We start from the raw sequence: 17,356 nt of genomic DNA, 5'->3' as shown, positions 1-17,356 counted from the left end.
GAAAACTCAAACTTATTTAAAAATAGTTTTTCTTTTAATAAATAGGAAATTTCTCTGGCATTTCTTTCTTTTTGCTGTATTGTATCAAACCGAACCGCACATTTTGTGAACTGTTACACCCCTAATGTATATATTCTCATTATTTTGTATACACTTTTAAAACATTTTTATTTTTTATTTACATGCCTGCCGGGTATTTTAAGTTGAGGTGCTAATTGTTTTTATATTAGACTTTTTTATATTGACTTGCACTAAAGTCCAAAAGTGAAGATTTTATGTTATTTATTACTTGATTGTTCAAGTTACCTCACAGAAGTGCTCTGTTTGTTAACAGAGTTGTTGAATGTTAAAATAAGGTGAATTAAATAAAAAATAAGGAACATCCTGGATCTGTTTTTTCTCTCTTCTTTATTCTTTTTTTATGTATTATATAAGTATCGGATCGGGACTCGGTATCGGTAGATACTCAAAATCAAATGACTCGGACTCGGACTCGAGGGCAAAAAAACCTGATCGGGACATCCCCACTACTTCCAAACAAGATGGCGGATATTGATTTCAGTATCTGCAAGTGAAGGCCCACCCACTGATCTGTAATAGGTCTGTAGCGTGAGTGGGTCCCACACCCTGAATAAATGATGAGCTAGTGTTTGTAGTCTCAACCCTTATACAAAGAAATGGGACTTCCTGCTTTTTATGACGCAAAATGACGATTTTTACGTCATAAAAAGCAGGAAGTGGAACACTTAAATCATTATTTCTCCCATCTCAGGGGAAAATAAGGGAATAAACCATGACCATTCAAAAATATGACTGGGTTTCTAAAGATACAAAGCTTAATGCAAATGGGTGAAGTGTCCCTTTAAGCGTTGCTAGAGACTGGTTGACCGAACTCCCCAATGACGTTTCCTCAGAAAGCTTACCTGAACAGACGCTTGACGGTGCTGTTTTTGCAGACACGGAGTACTCTGACATGAGACGTGACTTTGACACTCACAGATTTGACACAAATGAAATGACCCGTTCCAGGGTACTGACTGTTATAACTTGAGACCGAGACAGAACCCAGAATTACTTCTGACTGGACAGTAAATAGGTGGATTAACCCATATCATACACGCAAGATTAGATAAGGAGAGATCAAACAATGGTTTTGTTTGTCACTTGTTGTTTACTGACAAAAGTTCAAGGTTTGATGTTTAAAGTTTTTTTTTTTATGTATTCCATATGTGGGTGTTGCACACAGTTGTTTTGTTTTATTGAACTTAAAGGGTCACTTCACCCATTTGCATTAAGGTTTGTATTGTTAGAAACCCAGTCATATATTATAATGATGGTGGAATTTTGCTTGTTTTTTTTCTGAGATGGGAGAAAAAAGGATTTAAGTGTTTTACTTCCGTCCTATCGTGACGTAAATATCGTCATTTTGCGTCACGATAGGACGGAAGATAAATTTCATTGCATATTAAGAAAACTACAGCCTTTAGCTCATTATTATTCAAGGGCGCGGGACCCACTCACCCCACCGGCCTATTACAGATCAGTGGGTGGGACTAAACCTGAAGAAACTAAACTATTAATCCGCCATCTTGCTTGGAAGACAGCAAGCTAAGCTAACAAGCGCTCAAGGAGTTAGATTTACCATAATGCCTGAATTTACGACACACGATATGGAAGACGAGGATTTTGAAAATCTTTTGCTCGAAACTGATGTTCATGGCTATTTATACGAGCCGCAATATAGTGAAGAGCAGCTGAGGCTGATGGAGGAACAGGAGGCGGACGAGGAGCCCGGACTGGCTCGAGCTGGGCGGACTGCTGGTGCCTGTGCTCTCGCTGTGCGCTACGGACACAGATAGAGTCCGTCTGCTGTAGAGAATTTCAACGATAGCAATTTCTCCTGGACGAAATCTCTGAATCAGACGAGCACACGGACGGTTGTGTTGTGATGTGAACCATCCTCGTGTCGCACCGCATATGTTCTGACTGAACCAGGTATCATGCAATAATTCACCATATAGAAAGTAATACAAACGAGGAGTAATTCGCTAATGAGTTTGCCAATGTAACGGGGTTCGTTGTTGTGGGAAGAATGAGGCGGGAACCGGCAAACATTTAAACATTTTAATAGTAAAATAAACAAATACAAAACAAAAGTATAAGCCAGCAGCCCCTCACTGTTGGCCACACACAACAGAAACAAAACACAACATAAAATCAGGCCTGTTCCTCACTCGATCTGCCCTGTCGTCGCTCCTCGTTTTATGCTTCCGCTCCTCCGTGAGAGGCGCGAGAGAGACCGGTGCGTCTCACAGGTGTCGTTCATTATCACGCCACCGGCCTCGCGCAGTCATCTCACGTGCCTCGGCTCGCCCTCGTCCTGCTCGCCACAGCCAACTAACTATAAATTTTGTGTGAAATGAATTTCTAACTCTGGTGGCAGGCTGGCAGCTAACGTTAGCCTTGTAGACGGAAGAGTGATTTGTGATGTTTGCGCTGCTGTTCTGGATTAGTGGGAGTGGCTTGCGGAGCTGTGCAATGTGGTGCATTGTGGGAGTTGTTGTCTTACATATAAATGCGCCCAAAAGTTATTTTCTGTCTTTTCTCGGTCAAGAGGGCACCAAATTCAAAATTTCTTTTACATTTCGACTACATATATGACCCACTTTCAATAAAGATTAATGTTGAAATGGGTGAAGTGCTCCTTTAAGTGCAATGTATGGATTTGTGGGACTGTACTGGTTGTGCATTATTTTAGTTTTTCTCACCCTGTAACAGCTTTTAAACTGTAGCATGTATGTATGGTTGTTAAGTGAAACAGTAATGCTCCCTGGTTGTGTACGGCTGGGGTCAGCATACCTGCCAACTTTTGAGTTTTGCTCGGCGTGAGATTTGGGGGGGGGGGGGTGGGGGGGGTAGAGACGAGTGAGATTTGTTGACGGGGGTGGGGGGGGGTAGAGACGAGTGAGATTTGTTGACGGGGGGGGTCTCGCTCGCGCAAGGTCTCTCGCTCGCTCTACGCGGTTTGGAGCACAATCTCTGTCTCGCATGCACGCTCGCTCTAGATAACGGGAGATTTTTAACGAATTTGCGGTATAACTAGTCGATCACGAGTGGCTCAACAGGTAGATATATAGATAAACTCATCTTCCAGGCATTTGACCGCCCGGGTTGACACTTCAGCGTGAGAAATCGGGAGTGTGGCGTGTGAGCGTGTGAAACCAATCAAATGCGGGTGTCTCATGGCCAATGCGTGAGAGTTGGCAGCTATGGGTCAGCCTTTATTTGACGGGGGGGATCTATAACAAGTAGAATTAGGTACTGCGCCTTTAAGGTGGAACCTGTCACTCCCTCCCTCAGAGTGGGCAGCCGGTCTGAGGAGCGCGAGGTGTGAACTTCACATGAATGCATACAAGCCCGTTTTATATTTCTGATGCTCTTATCCTGCTTTTATTTCTATTCAGTAACGCAGTTGTTAGTGGTGTGTTTTGCGAACTACCCATGCCATGTGTGCGTGGGATCGACGACGACACTGATAATAAATCACCACTGTGGAATATCAGTTACGTCTTATGTGAGTCTTTGCTTACACCTGACTACAACCATTGGCATTAAGGCAAGCTATCCACCCTTTTCTGAGAAGAAAAGCGTTAAAAGTTTTTGTAGCATTATACTTGATATTTTCAATGTAAGTTCATTTTGAATGCATTTTGTTAAAATTTAACCTGAAGAAATCCTGATGTTCATGCCTGACCTGTTTTAACACACCCAAATGTGATCAGAAACTCCACCCTCTTACAACACTTACCAGGAAGAGACTGACTTCTTTCTGTTACACTGACTCTCTTCTCTCTCAACAAAAGCAAAAAAAAAAAAAAAACAGCGATCAATGAAGAAGGAAGAGAAAAACTTTCAATGAGGATTTTTGCAAAGTTTCTTTCTAACAAAACAGCAGATCTTTGTGATTCTTGTGGTATAATTTTTGAAACCATCTTTCAGAAAGTGAAAGTAAAGTTCAGATTGCTGGAGATCAAACAGAGAAAATGGCTTCACTATCTGAAGATGATTTTTCTTGTACCGTGTGCTGTGAAATCTTCAAGGCCCCTGTTGTTTTATCATGTAGTCACAGTTTCTGTAAAGAGTGTCTTCAACAGTTCTGGAGAACCAAGGAAACTCAGGAGTGTCCTGTCTGCAGGAGAAGATCCTCAAGAGATGATCCTCCACTTAATCTTGTGTTAAAAAACTTGTGCGAGTCGTTCCTGAAGAAGAGAAATGAGAGTCGTTCATCAGGGTCTGAGGAGCTCTGCAGTTTACACAGTGAGAAACTCAAACTCTTCTGTCTGGAGGACAAACAGCCTATATGTGTAGTATGTATTAACTCGCATAAACACGTCAATCACACATTCAGACCCATCAGTGAAGTTGTTCCATCACATAAGGTAAGACAGATTTAAAGATGGGGAAACACTTGTTTAAGCTTATGTATTACACATAAAATCATATTACAGATATCTCTTGTGTGTCTCATACATTTTCTCTTTAATTTCCAGGAGGAGCTCATATCAGCACTGGAGTCCTTACAAGAGAAACTTAAACACATAGAAAACATTAAAGAAGAGTTTAAGAAAACAGTTCAACTCATAAAGGTAATTGCTGATTCTTTTGAATTGTTTACAAGTTTGATTAGACCAGCTGAAATAATTTGTCTGACATAACTACATATTCCTTTATTTACTGAAACACACACACACACACACACACACACACACACACACACACACACACACACACACACACACACAACCACAACCGTTTGGGTATATGATGATCAAGCACAGACGCCTCTGTCGGTGGTTATTCAGCAGTGTGCAGGACTAATGTGCCAGAACTAATCCCATTGGCAAGCGCTCACCTTACGCATTTTCATGTAAGTTAATTCGTTTGGGCGAATGCAGATAATGTGATTCACATTAGTTATTTTGCGCATATAATCTTTAAACCAATAAGGTTAAGCATATTTGGCTTGCTGTCCGCAGTGGAGGGGCTCGAGGAAGCAGCTTCAACTTGAGCTTAGATATATTTTTCTGCTCCAGAAAAATGTGCGTGTTTGAGATGATTGAAGTGAATGTGATTTGATTTCAGTCTCAAGCTGAGCACACAGAGCATCAGATTAAACAGCAGTTCACGAGTTCACACTTACATCAATTAAACAGAGTAAAGATTATGCGTATTTGGCGTGCTGTCCGGGGGGAGGGCTCCGAGCTCGGAATTTTGCCCGAACCCAGAGTACTCCCCCCGTTGTTGTAAGAGTATTAGGACTATAAGTGAGGAGATGGGGTGGTGGAGGGATGCTGTTAAACTGTCAATGAACGGAGGTTAGTTTGCTGTATACACAGCGCTTAACTCGTTTATTAAGCACCACTCTTGTCTAATTAGGTTTGATTATCTGAATGTGCTCCACGTGTGTTTAATTAGGTTTAATTATCTGAACGTGCTCCTCCCGAACTTTGTTAATAAAACATTATTTTGAGAAGCTTCATCAATTTCTCAGAGATGAAGAAGAAGCTACAATCACTGCACTGAGGGAGGAAGAGGAGCAGAAGAAGCAGATGATGAAGGAGAAACTGCAGGAGATGAACAGACACATCTCAACTCTTTCACACACAATCAAAGACATGGAGGAGATGATGAAAGCCAATGACGTCTACTTTCTGAAGGTCTCATTTCAGATCATTGATTGATTATTGATTGAGTTATTGATGATAAATGGTGTGTTTGTTCTGCAGGAGTTTCCAGTCTCAATGGAAAGGTGAGTGATATGCTGGTGTCTCTGGTCTCTCTGCTTCTGATCCAAAGCCACTGCAGTTCTGACTCCTGAATGTTCTTCCAGAGTCCAGATCTCACAGCCGGATCCACAGATGGCTTCTGGAGCTTTGATTCATGTGCCACGTTACTTGGGCAACCTGACGTTCAGAGTCTGGAAAAAGATGCAGGACATTGTCCAAAACAGTGAGTCTGTAGAAGATATGTGCTGTTAAACACACACACTAGAAATCACACATGATGGACAGGTTTTTCATGACACAACAGTACTATATTATTTCAGTTTGTAGTAAGTAAAGGTCATGCTACAGTAGTTCTGGTATATAATTAATATTATCAACTCTTTTTTGAGAATGTTTCTCTTTATCTCTTTATCTACTCAAGGCCAGAACAAACTCAACAGTGTGAAAGTGAAAAGATTCTTGAATCTCCATTTGTGATTGATTCTTTAAACTGAAACACTGAAGCTCAAATATAATATTATGAACGCAAGGAACTTAAATATGTTTTTGAAGTGTTCGTAGTTAATCTGATCCTTCGAAGTTTCAAAGTTTTTGTAGCTTTCCTGTAGCTCAAACAGCAGAGCGTTGGTGCTTGCAATGCCAAGATTGTGGGTTTGATTCCCAGGGAAAGCAAGAACTGATAAGAATGTAAATGTGTACTGTGAAATGCAATGTAAGTCGCTTTTGATAAAAGCGTCTGCCAAATACATAAATGTAAGTTCCTCAAAGAGTTTCTATTATGATGGTTTGACTAGAGGAACTATTGACAGTCTCTCGAGTGCATGAAGAAAATTATTAATTTTATGATCTCCTCAGAAAGCTGCGGCCAGATTCACAACATTAAAGGACAAGTTCGGTATTTTACACTTGAAGCCCTGTTTCAAGATCGTTTCTGATGAAATAGAACGGTTAAGATTAAAATTTGGACACAGGCTGCTGTCCCGAGAAATTTCGGTTTCTGTGGTCAATCCTTCCTAAAACGCATTAAACTTTAGTTTACAAAGACGTTAAACTCACCGAGTGGTCTGGGGTGTTCACTGATATGCTCACACAAAAATCGCTGCAAAAGATGCTTTCCAACAGGTTTTATCGTAGTTTTTGTCCAAGTCAAGTCAAATGGAGTTGTTCAAAAACTACGATCCTTGTCCTTTAAGGATACAATTATTTTCTTATTATATTATAACTTGAGAAAAAGTTAAGACTTACTACTTTTCTTATGTTTTTTTAAGGTTGTTCTTAAGACAAAACTTAAGAAGAATTCGATATCTTATAAAGAATGTTATTAAAAGTAATTTTGTTATATTTTAAGATATATTGCTCAGATTTACCTTGAGCAGGATAGTACAATCAGACAACTTCAAAGCTTTTCATTAATTTGCCCTGAATCACATAGCGTCCATGACGACAGATTAGACGGCATAAAATGAACACAAAGTCCAAACAAAGGGAAAATGTTACAGTATGCCCCCTCCCGGAAGGCATGAAGGTGCCGTGCCTGAAAGGATAAGAGAAAGAGGGTGGGTGCTCTAAGGACAGACGAGGGGATGCTAAAGGGTTGGAGAGGAGTGGGCGAAGGGATGGTGAGACAGGATAAGGCTTTGGTCGAGGGCGAAGATTCGGTAGGGGGATGGATAACAAGGCAAGGCAAGTTTATTTATATAGCACATTTCATACACAATGGTAATTCAAAGTGCTTTACATAGAAGAAATTAAAATAATCAAAAGAAATAAGAATAATTAAAAATAAAATAAAATAAAATACAGTAAAAACAATCGGACGAACAGTGGCACAGTGCTCATTCAGTAAATGCATAGCTAGACAGATGTGTTTTGAGTTTGGATTTGAATATGACTACTGTAGGAGGACATCTGATCTCTTCTGTAAGCTGGTTCCAGCTGCGACTGGCATAATAGCTAAAAGCAGACTCTCCTTGCTTAGAGTGAACCCTTGGTATTTCTAGCTGATGTGATCCTAATGATCTGAGTGATCTGTTGGGTTCATATTCAGTGAGCATATCTGCAATATATTGAGATCCTAGCCCATTGGATGATTTATATACCAGTAATAATACTTTAAAATCAATCCTAAATGTAACTGGGAGCCAGTGTAAAGACCTGAGGACTGGTGTGATATGTTCATATTTTCTGGTCCTGCTCAGAATCCTGGCAGCAGCGTTCTGTATGAGTTGCAAATGTCTTATGGTCTTTTTAGGAAGGCCAGTGAGGAGCCCATTACAATAATCCACCCTGCTGGTGATGAAAGCATGCACAAGTTTCTCTAAGTCTTGATTGGAAACAAAGCATCTAATTCTTGCAACATTTTTCAGATGATAGTATGCTGATTTAGTTATTGCTTTGACATGACTACTGAAATTAAGGTCTGACTCTAGAGACACACCAAGATTCCTGACTTGGTTTTTATTTGTTGACCCCTAGAGTGAAGGTATGCATTCACCTTGAGAACTTCATCTTTATTTCCAAACGTAATTACTTCAGTTTTGTCTTTGTTTAACTGCAGTAAGTTTTGGCACATCCAACTGTTGACTTCATCAATGCATTGGCACAGGGAGTCAATGGGGCTGTAGTCGTTAGGCGATAGTTTGAGAGTGCAGCCAGTGAAGTTGCACAAGGAAAGTCAGTGAGGGCAGCAGCAAAGTCACATGGCGTCTGTCATGTGACTTTATATCGCTTCATTAGGAAGGCAAGGTTGACAGTGAGAGAGGGCACACCTACTGTGAGCACAGGATACCGGCCAGCCAGTAAAGTGTTCGAGGCAGAGCAGGAGACCATCTTGTCAGAGTATCTCCTCAAGGCTGCTGACCTATATTTTGGTTTAAGTTCCAAAGAGGTGAGATAGTAAATTGCTGAATATGTCATGTTTCATGATTATTTGTGTAGAATGGACAGTTTATTATTAGTTTATGTTGACTTTGACTATTGATGTTTGCATTTTTTCGAGTCGTGGGATGAGCACGGACTGGCGGGGGCTGACTGGTTAGATGGTTTCCTGAAATGGCACCCAAACCTTTCCCTGAGACAGCCACAAGCCATGATCTTAGCTAGGGCAACTAGCTTTAATAAAACCAACGTTTCCAAGTTTTTCAGCAATCTGGCAGAGGTAATTCAAAAACACCATTTCACTGCCAATGATATCTGGAATATGGATGAGACAGGGGTCACAACTGTGCAGAAACCAGAGAAGGTTCTTGCCAGAAGAGGCCAAAAGCAAGTGGGGGGAGTAACGTCTGGAGAGCGTGGAACACTTGTAACTATGGCATGTGCAGTGAATGCACTGGTGAATGCAATCCCTCCACACTTTGTGTTCCCCAGGGTAAACGTTCACCCTCATTTCATCAGGGATGGCCCCCCTGGCTGTATAGGAACAGCAAACAAATCAGGATGGATGCAGGATGAAGACTTTCTAGAGTTCTTGAGGCACTTCCAAGTCCATACAAAGAGCCTCTCCATCACAAAAGATCTTGTTGATCCTTGACAATCATCACTCCCACATGTCTTTGCGAGTGTTATGTCCCGGCGGCATCCAGAGGATGTGGGACCAATAACTAATTTAATTCCCGGGGTGGAAAGTCAAGCAGGCGACACACGAGTTCAAATTTTAACAAATTTATTATAATAAAGCAGCAAACGGAAAACGATCTCCACCGGAGACGGTCAGTTGACAACTATACAGTTTGCAAGAAAAATAGTAGATGCTGAGAATTGTAACAAAAACAGTCGTCTGTAAAATAACAAAGAGAGACAAGATTAATACACACCAACAGGGACAGGCAATAATTGTTAATCAAAAGCGCACCGTCCTTCCCCGACACCTTTCACAATAGATCGCAGCAGCACAGCACACACGGTGACACGCCACCAACACGTTTCAACAGTCGATCACAGCGCACCCTGAGACGACTCCAACACGATCAGACTCTTCTCCCTTATCCACTCCAGCCCTGAGGCTTTATCCCTGCAGCTGATTAGCAGCAACCAGCTGCAGCTGCGAGATTGATACTAGTAGCTGATTAGCAGCAACCAGCTGCAGCTGTGAGATTGACGTCACAGCACCGGCACATACCTAGAGAGAGAGAGCAGAAAACAAAACACAGGGACCACAAACACTAACCCCAACACAGGATCTTACGGGACGTAACAGCGAGGAATTGACTTTTGTCGGGAATCTGGCATTATTCTCCTCTCCTACCCCCCGCACCTCTTATGGTCTCCCTAAGGTTGTGCAGACAGATCAGGGAACTAACTGCCTTTCAAGAAGTTGGTTTACACCTTCTCTGACAGCTGGATGAGACATCATCCTGGAACGACCATGTCCATTTATGACATACCAGCAATTGTAAGGGATTCTTTCCCAATGGCTGCCACACCATCCAATATCCAGGCTGGCTTCCGGTGCACAGGCATTTGGCCCTTCAACAGGGAAATTTTCAGCGATACTGATTTTGCACCATCCTGTGTCACTGACCGTCAACACAATCCTGAGATAGCCACTGGTCCAGATTCCACTGTGTCCATTGCCTCCACCGTGCCTGCCACTGCACCACCTTCCCTTGCATCCACTGTGCCTGCCACTGCACCACCTTCCCTTGCATCCACTGTGCCTGTCACTGCACCACCTTCCCTTGCCTCCATCATGCCTGCCACTGCACTTCCTTCCATCACCTCCACCGTTCCTGCCACTGCACTACCTTCTCTTGCCTCCATCATGCCTGCCACTGCACTTCCTTCCATCACCTCCACCGTGCCTGCCACTGCACCACCTTCCCTTGCCTCCACCGTGCCTGCCACTGCACCACCTTCCCTTGCCTCCATCATGCCTGCCACTGCACTTCCTTCCATCACCTCCACCGTGCCTGCCACTGCACCACCTTCCATCGCTTCCACCATGCCTGCTGCTGGAACGTCATTTATCACTGAGGACTTTTCACCTGTCTTGGTGAGGCCATTCCCGAAAGCAGGGCCCCGAAAGACAACGAAGACCAGAAAAAGGAGAACAACTGAAATTCTTACAGACACACCAGTCAGGAATGCCCTTGAGAAGGAGCAGGAGAAGGCATCCTTGTCCAAAGTAAAACGAAAAGTCTTTGTGGAAAAGGAGAAAATGGGAAAGAAGAAAGGAAAGAAGTACACAAAAGAAAATAAGGATGCGACTGTGGATGAAGAATCTAACTCACCAGAGGAGCAGAACAAAACATCTTCCTCCAGTGTAAAGCAAAAGGTCTCTTCAGGAAAGGAAAAGGGTGTAAAGAGGAAAAGAAAGAAGTGCACAAAAGAAAACGAGGATGATAGTGAGGAAGAGGAAGAATTCTGCATTGTCTGCCTGGAGAGCTACTAAAAATCAAAGGAGGTCTGGCTGTCTTGTGTGTCTTGCCGGTCCTGGGCACATTCGGCCTGCACTGATGGCAGTGACATCTACATGTGCCACAATTGTGAATCAGACTAGAGTTTAACAGTTTATAAAATGTTGTTTTAAGATTATCAAATTATTTTAAGTAAGGCAAATCATTACGTCATTGTTTATAGAAATTATTAGTGTTTAACATGTCACACAACGTGTTCAATCGTTTAAAAAATACTAAGGATTTTATCTCCACATGAACTCATTGAGTTCTTCCATATCTTGTGCCATTTCATTAAAGTTTGGTTAAAGACTATTCTTAACAAAGTAAACTTTTCTTTTTTGAATGCGTGTGATGCCTGACATCTAAAAGAATTTGAACCATATACAAAAAAACTCTTAAGTAACATTATTTAACGAGTTCGTTTGCCCATAAATCTTTAAGATATTAGGTTAAACTTATTTGGCTTGCTGTCCGCTGGAGAGGGGCTCGATGAAGCAGCTTCAACTCGAGCTCTGATATACCCCCCAGTGGCTAAATGTAGGACCTGTTAATTAAAGGGCAAGGTACCTAAGATGAAGGTGGAGTTTGGGGAGGTGGAGGGATACTGGAACAGCTGATACTAGGGAGAGGTAAACGGCTGCTTATATACTCTGTTTGTTGATTGAAAGATTGGATGGGCTCGCTCCTCCCTAACTTACGTTTAGGAACTTCATTAAATACAACAGCAGTAAAGTGATTACTTTGAGGTAGGCTTTTATTTGAGATAAAGTGGGTTAATAGGAGTTATTTCTCAGTGTTACAATTGCCCCCTTGGCGGGGGCAATTGTAACACTCTGACTTCTTGCATTTAATTAAATATTTTAGTCTTGTTCTTTTAAGTGAAAATATATAAATTGTATTATTAATTAGTGCACATATATATGTTGCTTGTATCAAAAGATGACTAGTCTATCTCAAGTAGTTTGTGAGTTATTAAGGAAAATGTAAAATATGTTACAATTGTCCCCGGTCTCCCCCTACTCTGGGTTCGGCCCAAATTAAGAGCTCACAGCCCCTCCCCTCAGGCAGCACGCCAAATACCCATAACCTTTACATATTTAATTTAAGTGTGAACTTGTGAAATAGTTATTAATATATGGAGATATATTTTTATCTCCATAAGGGATAGAAGAACATATTTCTTAAGATGTTTTTGTTGGAATATTTGAGAACCTAACAATTTTTCAAGCATAGCATTTCATGAATCCTGAATCAATTTTGAAAGGGTTTCTAGAAGTGCAGCCTCATGTATCTTAATTTTTCCATGTTTCAGAAACGCGATGAGGGTCTGTTCAGATAATGATGTGTTTACCAGAAGAACCTGCTTCAGTTACTCACACCACAGAGATTTATTACATCTTAAAATTGTAAAATGATTGCTTATTCATTCTAAGTCAAACACCTCAGACAGTAACAAAGTATTTTAAACAAATACACACACATTAAGACCCAGTTTAATGAACATGATCAGATGCTGAACATCATTTTTGCAGATACAGTTTTTCATCTCTACAGCTCTGATTGTTTGATTGTGATTTAAACTTTTACAAAATATCAGTTTATCTTGATGAGACACACGTTTGAATCACACATTTGATGTTTGTCACTGATGGCATTGTCACAAGGTGACGAACCAGCAGCGGAACTATATATTCCACGGAGGAATGTTTCCGCCCGGAGCGCTTTCGACGCAACACCCAGCCAGCCTGGTATGCGTCGCTGCCATGGCAACAGCAGCCGCTGATGACAGAGTGACAGCAGGTGCGGCGCATCAAGGGGCTGTTTGATGATTGGGACACACAGCGCTTTGAAACAGATAAAAACCAAGCTTTGGGAGATCAAGAGGATATTAGTTCAGTGCAGTGTTCTGTGTTCGGTGTTCGGGTGCTGTGTCCTGACTTTGTTCCGTCGAGGAAGGCTGAGAGTTTCTGTGGGACAAATTGACTGGTGAGATCGACCCGCGGAAGGGAGTCCGCTACGAAAGATTGGGTGGTGTGGAACAGAGAAGCAGAGGAGAAGTCGCCTTGGAGATATCAAGTCCCCTTCTTGGGTAGAGATAAGTGCAAACCTTTTACTGGCCGTCTGGTATGTGATTTATACACCAAGATACTGTATATGAAGAGAAGCGATCTAGGAACAGGAGTCTAGACACCGTAATGAGAAGACAGCTGTTGTGATGCCTGATTGAGGTCGCTATATATTCTTCCGTCTTACTGTCCCTGCTGTTCAGAACAAGGAGGTGGGCTGTGGCCTTATATTTCACAGAGTGGTTGAGAGTGACGTGAGTTGATGCTGTGCCCCACCGTGTGTGTTTGAAGTGAAGTTACTGCATGCTTACTATACCGAATTATGTCACGTGCCCATCAGCCTTGCCCTGTGTTGCAGTTTGGAGTTGCTGAGGAAGAGATTAAGTGACGGTGGAATTTCAAAGCTTGCTGTGTTCTGATTCATCATTTATGCTGTTCTGAAGAGAGGATGAAATCCAGTTATCTGCTGTTCTGAATGTCCCCCATCTAAAGCTGCTGCCTTCTGTTCCATCATCACTGTTGTGGAGAGCGGAGGAAACCCAGGTATCTGTTGTTCTGAGTGTTGTACAGTCCAAGCCTGCTGTGTTCTGATTCTTCATTGATGCTGTTCTGGAGAACGGAGGAAATCCAGTTATCTGCTGTTCTGAGTGTCGCCCATCTAAGCCACTTGCATTCTGTTTCATCATCACATGTTGTGGAGAGCGGAGGAAACCCAGGTATCTGTTGTTCTGAGTGTTGTACAGTCCAGGCCTGCTGTGTTCTGATTCATCATTGATGCTGTTCTGGAGAACGGAGGAAAACCAGTTTATCTGCTGTTCTGAGTGTCCCCCAGCTAAAGCCGCTTGCATACTGTCCCATCCTCACTGTCGTGGAGAGCGGAGAAAACCCAGGTATCTGTTGTTCTGAGAGTTGTACATTCCAAGCCTGCTGTGTTCTGATTCATCATTGATGCTGTCCTGGAGAACGGAGGAAATCCAGTCATCTGCTGTCTGAGTGTCCCCCAGCTAAAGCCGCTTGCATACTGATCCATCCTCACTGTCGTGGAGAGCGGAGAAATTCCAGTTATCTGTTGTTCGGAGTGTTGTACATTCCAAGCTTGCTGTGGTTTGATTCATCATTGATGCTGTCCTGGAGAACGGAGGAAATCCAGTTATCTGTTGTTCTAAGTGTCGTACATTCCAAGCCGGCTGTGTACTGATTCATCATTGATGCTGTCTTGGAGAACGGAGGAAAACCAGTTATCTGCTGTTCTGCGTGTCCCCCAGCTAAAGCCGCTTGCATACTGATCCATCCTCACTGTCGTGGAGAGCGGAGAAATTCCAGTTATCTGTTGTTCGGAGTGTTGTACATTCCAAGCTTGCTGTGGTTTGATTCATCATTGATGCTGTCCTGGAGAACGGAGGAAATCCAGTTATCTGTTGTTCTAAGTGTCGTACATTCCAAGCCGGCTGTGTACTGATTCATCATTGATGCTGTCTTGGAGAACGGAGGAAAACCAGTTATCTGCTGTTCTGCGTGTCCCCCAGCTAAAGCCGCTTGCATACTGTTCCATCCTCACTGTCGTGGAGAGCGGAGAAAACCCAGGTATCTGTTGTTCTGAGTGTTGTACATTCCAAGCCTGCTGTGTTCTGATTCATCATTGACGCTGTCCTGGAGAACGGAGGAAATCCAGTTATATGCTGTTCTGAGTGTCCCCCATCTAAAGCCGCTTGCATTCTGTGTCATCAACACTGCCGTGGGCTTTCCGTATCCCCTGTATAGGGAAGAACCAACCGTACTCGAAGTACCCACCTGCTGTCTAGTCGACGCCCCTTTCACAGCCGTAAGCTTTCTGCATCCCCTGTATAGGGAAGAACCAACCGTACTCGAAGTACCCACCTGCTGTCTAGTTGACGCCCCTTTCACAGCCGTAAGCTTCCTGCATCCCCTGTATAGGGAAGAACCAACCGTACTCGAAGTACCCACCTGCTGTCTAGTCGACGCCCCTTTCACAGCCGTAAGCTTCTGCATCCCCTGTATAGGGAAGAACCAACCGTACTCGAAGTACCCACCTGCTGTCTAGTCGACGCCCCTTTCACAGCCGTAAGCTTCCTGCATCCCCTGTATAGGGAAGAACCAACCGTACTCGAAGTACCCACCTGCTGTCTAGTCGACGCCCCTTTCACAGCCGTAAGCTTCCTGCATCCCCTGCATAGGGAAGAACCAACCGTACTCGAAGTACCCACCTACTGTCTAGTCGACGCCCCTTTCACAGCCGTGAGCTTTCTGCATCCCCTGTATAGGGAAGAACCAACCGTACCCGAAGTACCCACCTGCTGTCTAGTCGACGCCCCTCTTCACCGCTGTAAACTTCTGTACTTGGGAGATCGAGAAGAGTACAGTCCGCTCAGAGCCCGAGAAGGATAAGCCGTGCTTAGAGTACTTACCTGCTGGTCAAATCCGCGTCCCCTCCATAGCCGAGAGCCTCGGCACCCGAAGAGTCTGAGGGGTTGAGTGGACCGAGTCCCCGCCTGTTGTCCAGCCGACGTCCCGGCGGCCACTGGATGCTGGGGAGGAAGGAGGAGTTTTAATTAGGATATACAAATTCTTTTAATCAATAAAGCCTGTTACATTTTACTTTTCTTGTCCGCCTGGTTTCTGGTTTGCTCCTCAGTGGTACATTTTAAAGGGAGGGGGTAGATCCAGTCGACTCTCCCGACCTTTGACAATTACACACCGATGATAAAAATTAGTGTGAAACTAAAAACACTGACAGTGATTAGAGGAAAATGTATGATGTGTTTGATCAATAAGGACGAGTGTCATAATTCATAATAATATGTTTACGGTTTCACTCTTGATCATTATATGAAGATCAGAATAAAAGCAGCTGTTGATTGTGTCTCATCAGCTCCTGTGACTCTGGATCCAAACACTGCAAATCCACATCTCGTCCTGTCTGATGATCTGACCAGTGTGAGATGGAGTGAGAACAAACAACCACTTCCTAATAATCCAGAGAGATTTGATATCTATGAGTGTATTCTGGGTTCAGAGGGTTTTAACTCAGGAACACACTGCTGGGATGTGGAGGTTAAAGAGAGTTCAGCCTGGAGTCTTGGAGTAACTTCAGAATCAAACCAGAGGAAGGGATGGGATTTCTATAACACTGATATCTGTTGGGCGCAGTACGGACTGGGTGAGCGGTTTGGCTTTCCTGTTGAACAGGATCTTGAGCGTGTGAGAGTTGATCTGGACTATGACAGAGGAACGGTGTCATTCTCTGACCCTATAACTAACAAACATCTACACACATTCACAACCACCTTCACTGACACAGTCTTTCCATTCTTCTATACTCTTTACCCTCTAACGATCTTACCAGTCAACAGTCAGTAAATGTTACCCCTGTAGGTCTGGATTGAGCTGCTTTCATCTTTTCCAATATTTGTATGTCTAAATCTTCTCAGAAATGCTCTTAAAGGGAGAGTTCACCCAACAATGAAAATTCTGTCATCAAATACTCACTCTCCAATCCCGTATGAGTTTATTTTTTTCTGTTGAACATTAAAGAAGATATTTTGAAGAATGGGGGTAATGGCTGGTCCTCATTGACTTCCATGGTATTGTTTCCATACAATTTGGTCAATAGGGATCAGAAACTGTTTGGTTACTGTGGCAAGCAGGACGAGGCAGAGGGCTGTTATTGATAATGAGCATCAAATGCGCTACACACCGGGCTCGTATCTCACGAGGAGCTACAGAAGCGTAAAAGGAGGAGCGATGACAGTGAGAGAGTACCAGGCCTGGATTTATGTTTTGTTTGTGTGTGCGAGGCAGTTGTCCGTGAGGGGCTGCTGCTTTCACTTTGGTTTTGTGTTTGTTTTATTATTAAACTGTTCAACGTTTGCCGGTTTCTGCCTCCTCCCCACAACAATTAACCTTGCTACAGTTAACCATATTCTTCAAAATATTTTGTGTGTTCAGCCGAAGAAAGAAACTCACAGGTTTAGAACGACATGAGGGTGAATGAATGATGACAGAATTTTCATTATTGGGAGACAATCCCTTTAACTAGTTTGTACACAGATATAAATTGGGCCTGCAAAACTAACAGTTTTTGTTT

The 17,356-nt window shown here is 42.9% G+C and overlaps 1 protein-coding gene across 1 annotated transcript; it reads left to right on the top strand.

The window, feature by feature from the left end:
* The first annotated feature begins 3,871 nt into the window (after positions 1-3,871).
* LOC130099538 (E3 ubiquitin-protein ligase TRIM39-like) lies at positions 3,872-17,017 on the top strand. Its single transcript, XM_056265258.1, has 7 exons — positions 3,872-4,439; positions 4,551-4,646; positions 5,143-5,168; positions 5,513-5,717; positions 5,787-5,809; positions 5,891-6,009; positions 16,142-17,017. The coding sequence occupies exons 1-7, from the start codon at positions 4,044-4,046 to the stop codon at positions 16,627-16,629; spliced, it is 1,353 nt and encodes a 450-aa protein (XP_056121233.1). The 5' UTR covers positions 3,872-4,043; the 3' UTR covers positions 16,630-17,017.
* Positions 17,018-17,356: the final 339 nt, after the last annotated feature.

The sequence above is a fragment of the Rhinichthys klamathensis genome, unplaced genomic scaffold, assembly GCF_029890125.1.
Source record: "Rhinichthys klamathensis goyatoka isolate OS25496 unplaced genomic scaffold, OSU_Roscu_1.1 h1tg000011l_1, whole genome shotgun sequence".
NCBI classification, from domain to species: Eukaryota; Metazoa; Chordata; class Actinopteri; order Cypriniformes; family Leuciscidae; genus Rhinichthys; species Rhinichthys klamathensis.
This window is presented reverse-complemented; position numbering and strand designations above follow the sequence as displayed.

Excerpts from the sequence above, each read along its gene's own strand:
- LOC130099538 (XM_056265258.1), top strand. The coding sequence starts at position 4,044 with ATGGCTTCACTATCTGAAGATGATTTTTCTTGTACCGTGTGCTGTGAA. Across the intron at positions 5,718-5,786 it reads ATGACGTCTACTTTCTGAAG|GAGTTTCCAGTCTCAATGGA; the intron begins GTCTCATTTCAG and ends TTTGTTCTGCAG. Across the intron at positions 6,010-16,141 it reads GCAGGACATTGTCCAAAACA|CTCCTGTGACTCTGGATCCA; the intron begins GTGAGTCTGTAG and ends GTGTCTCATCAG.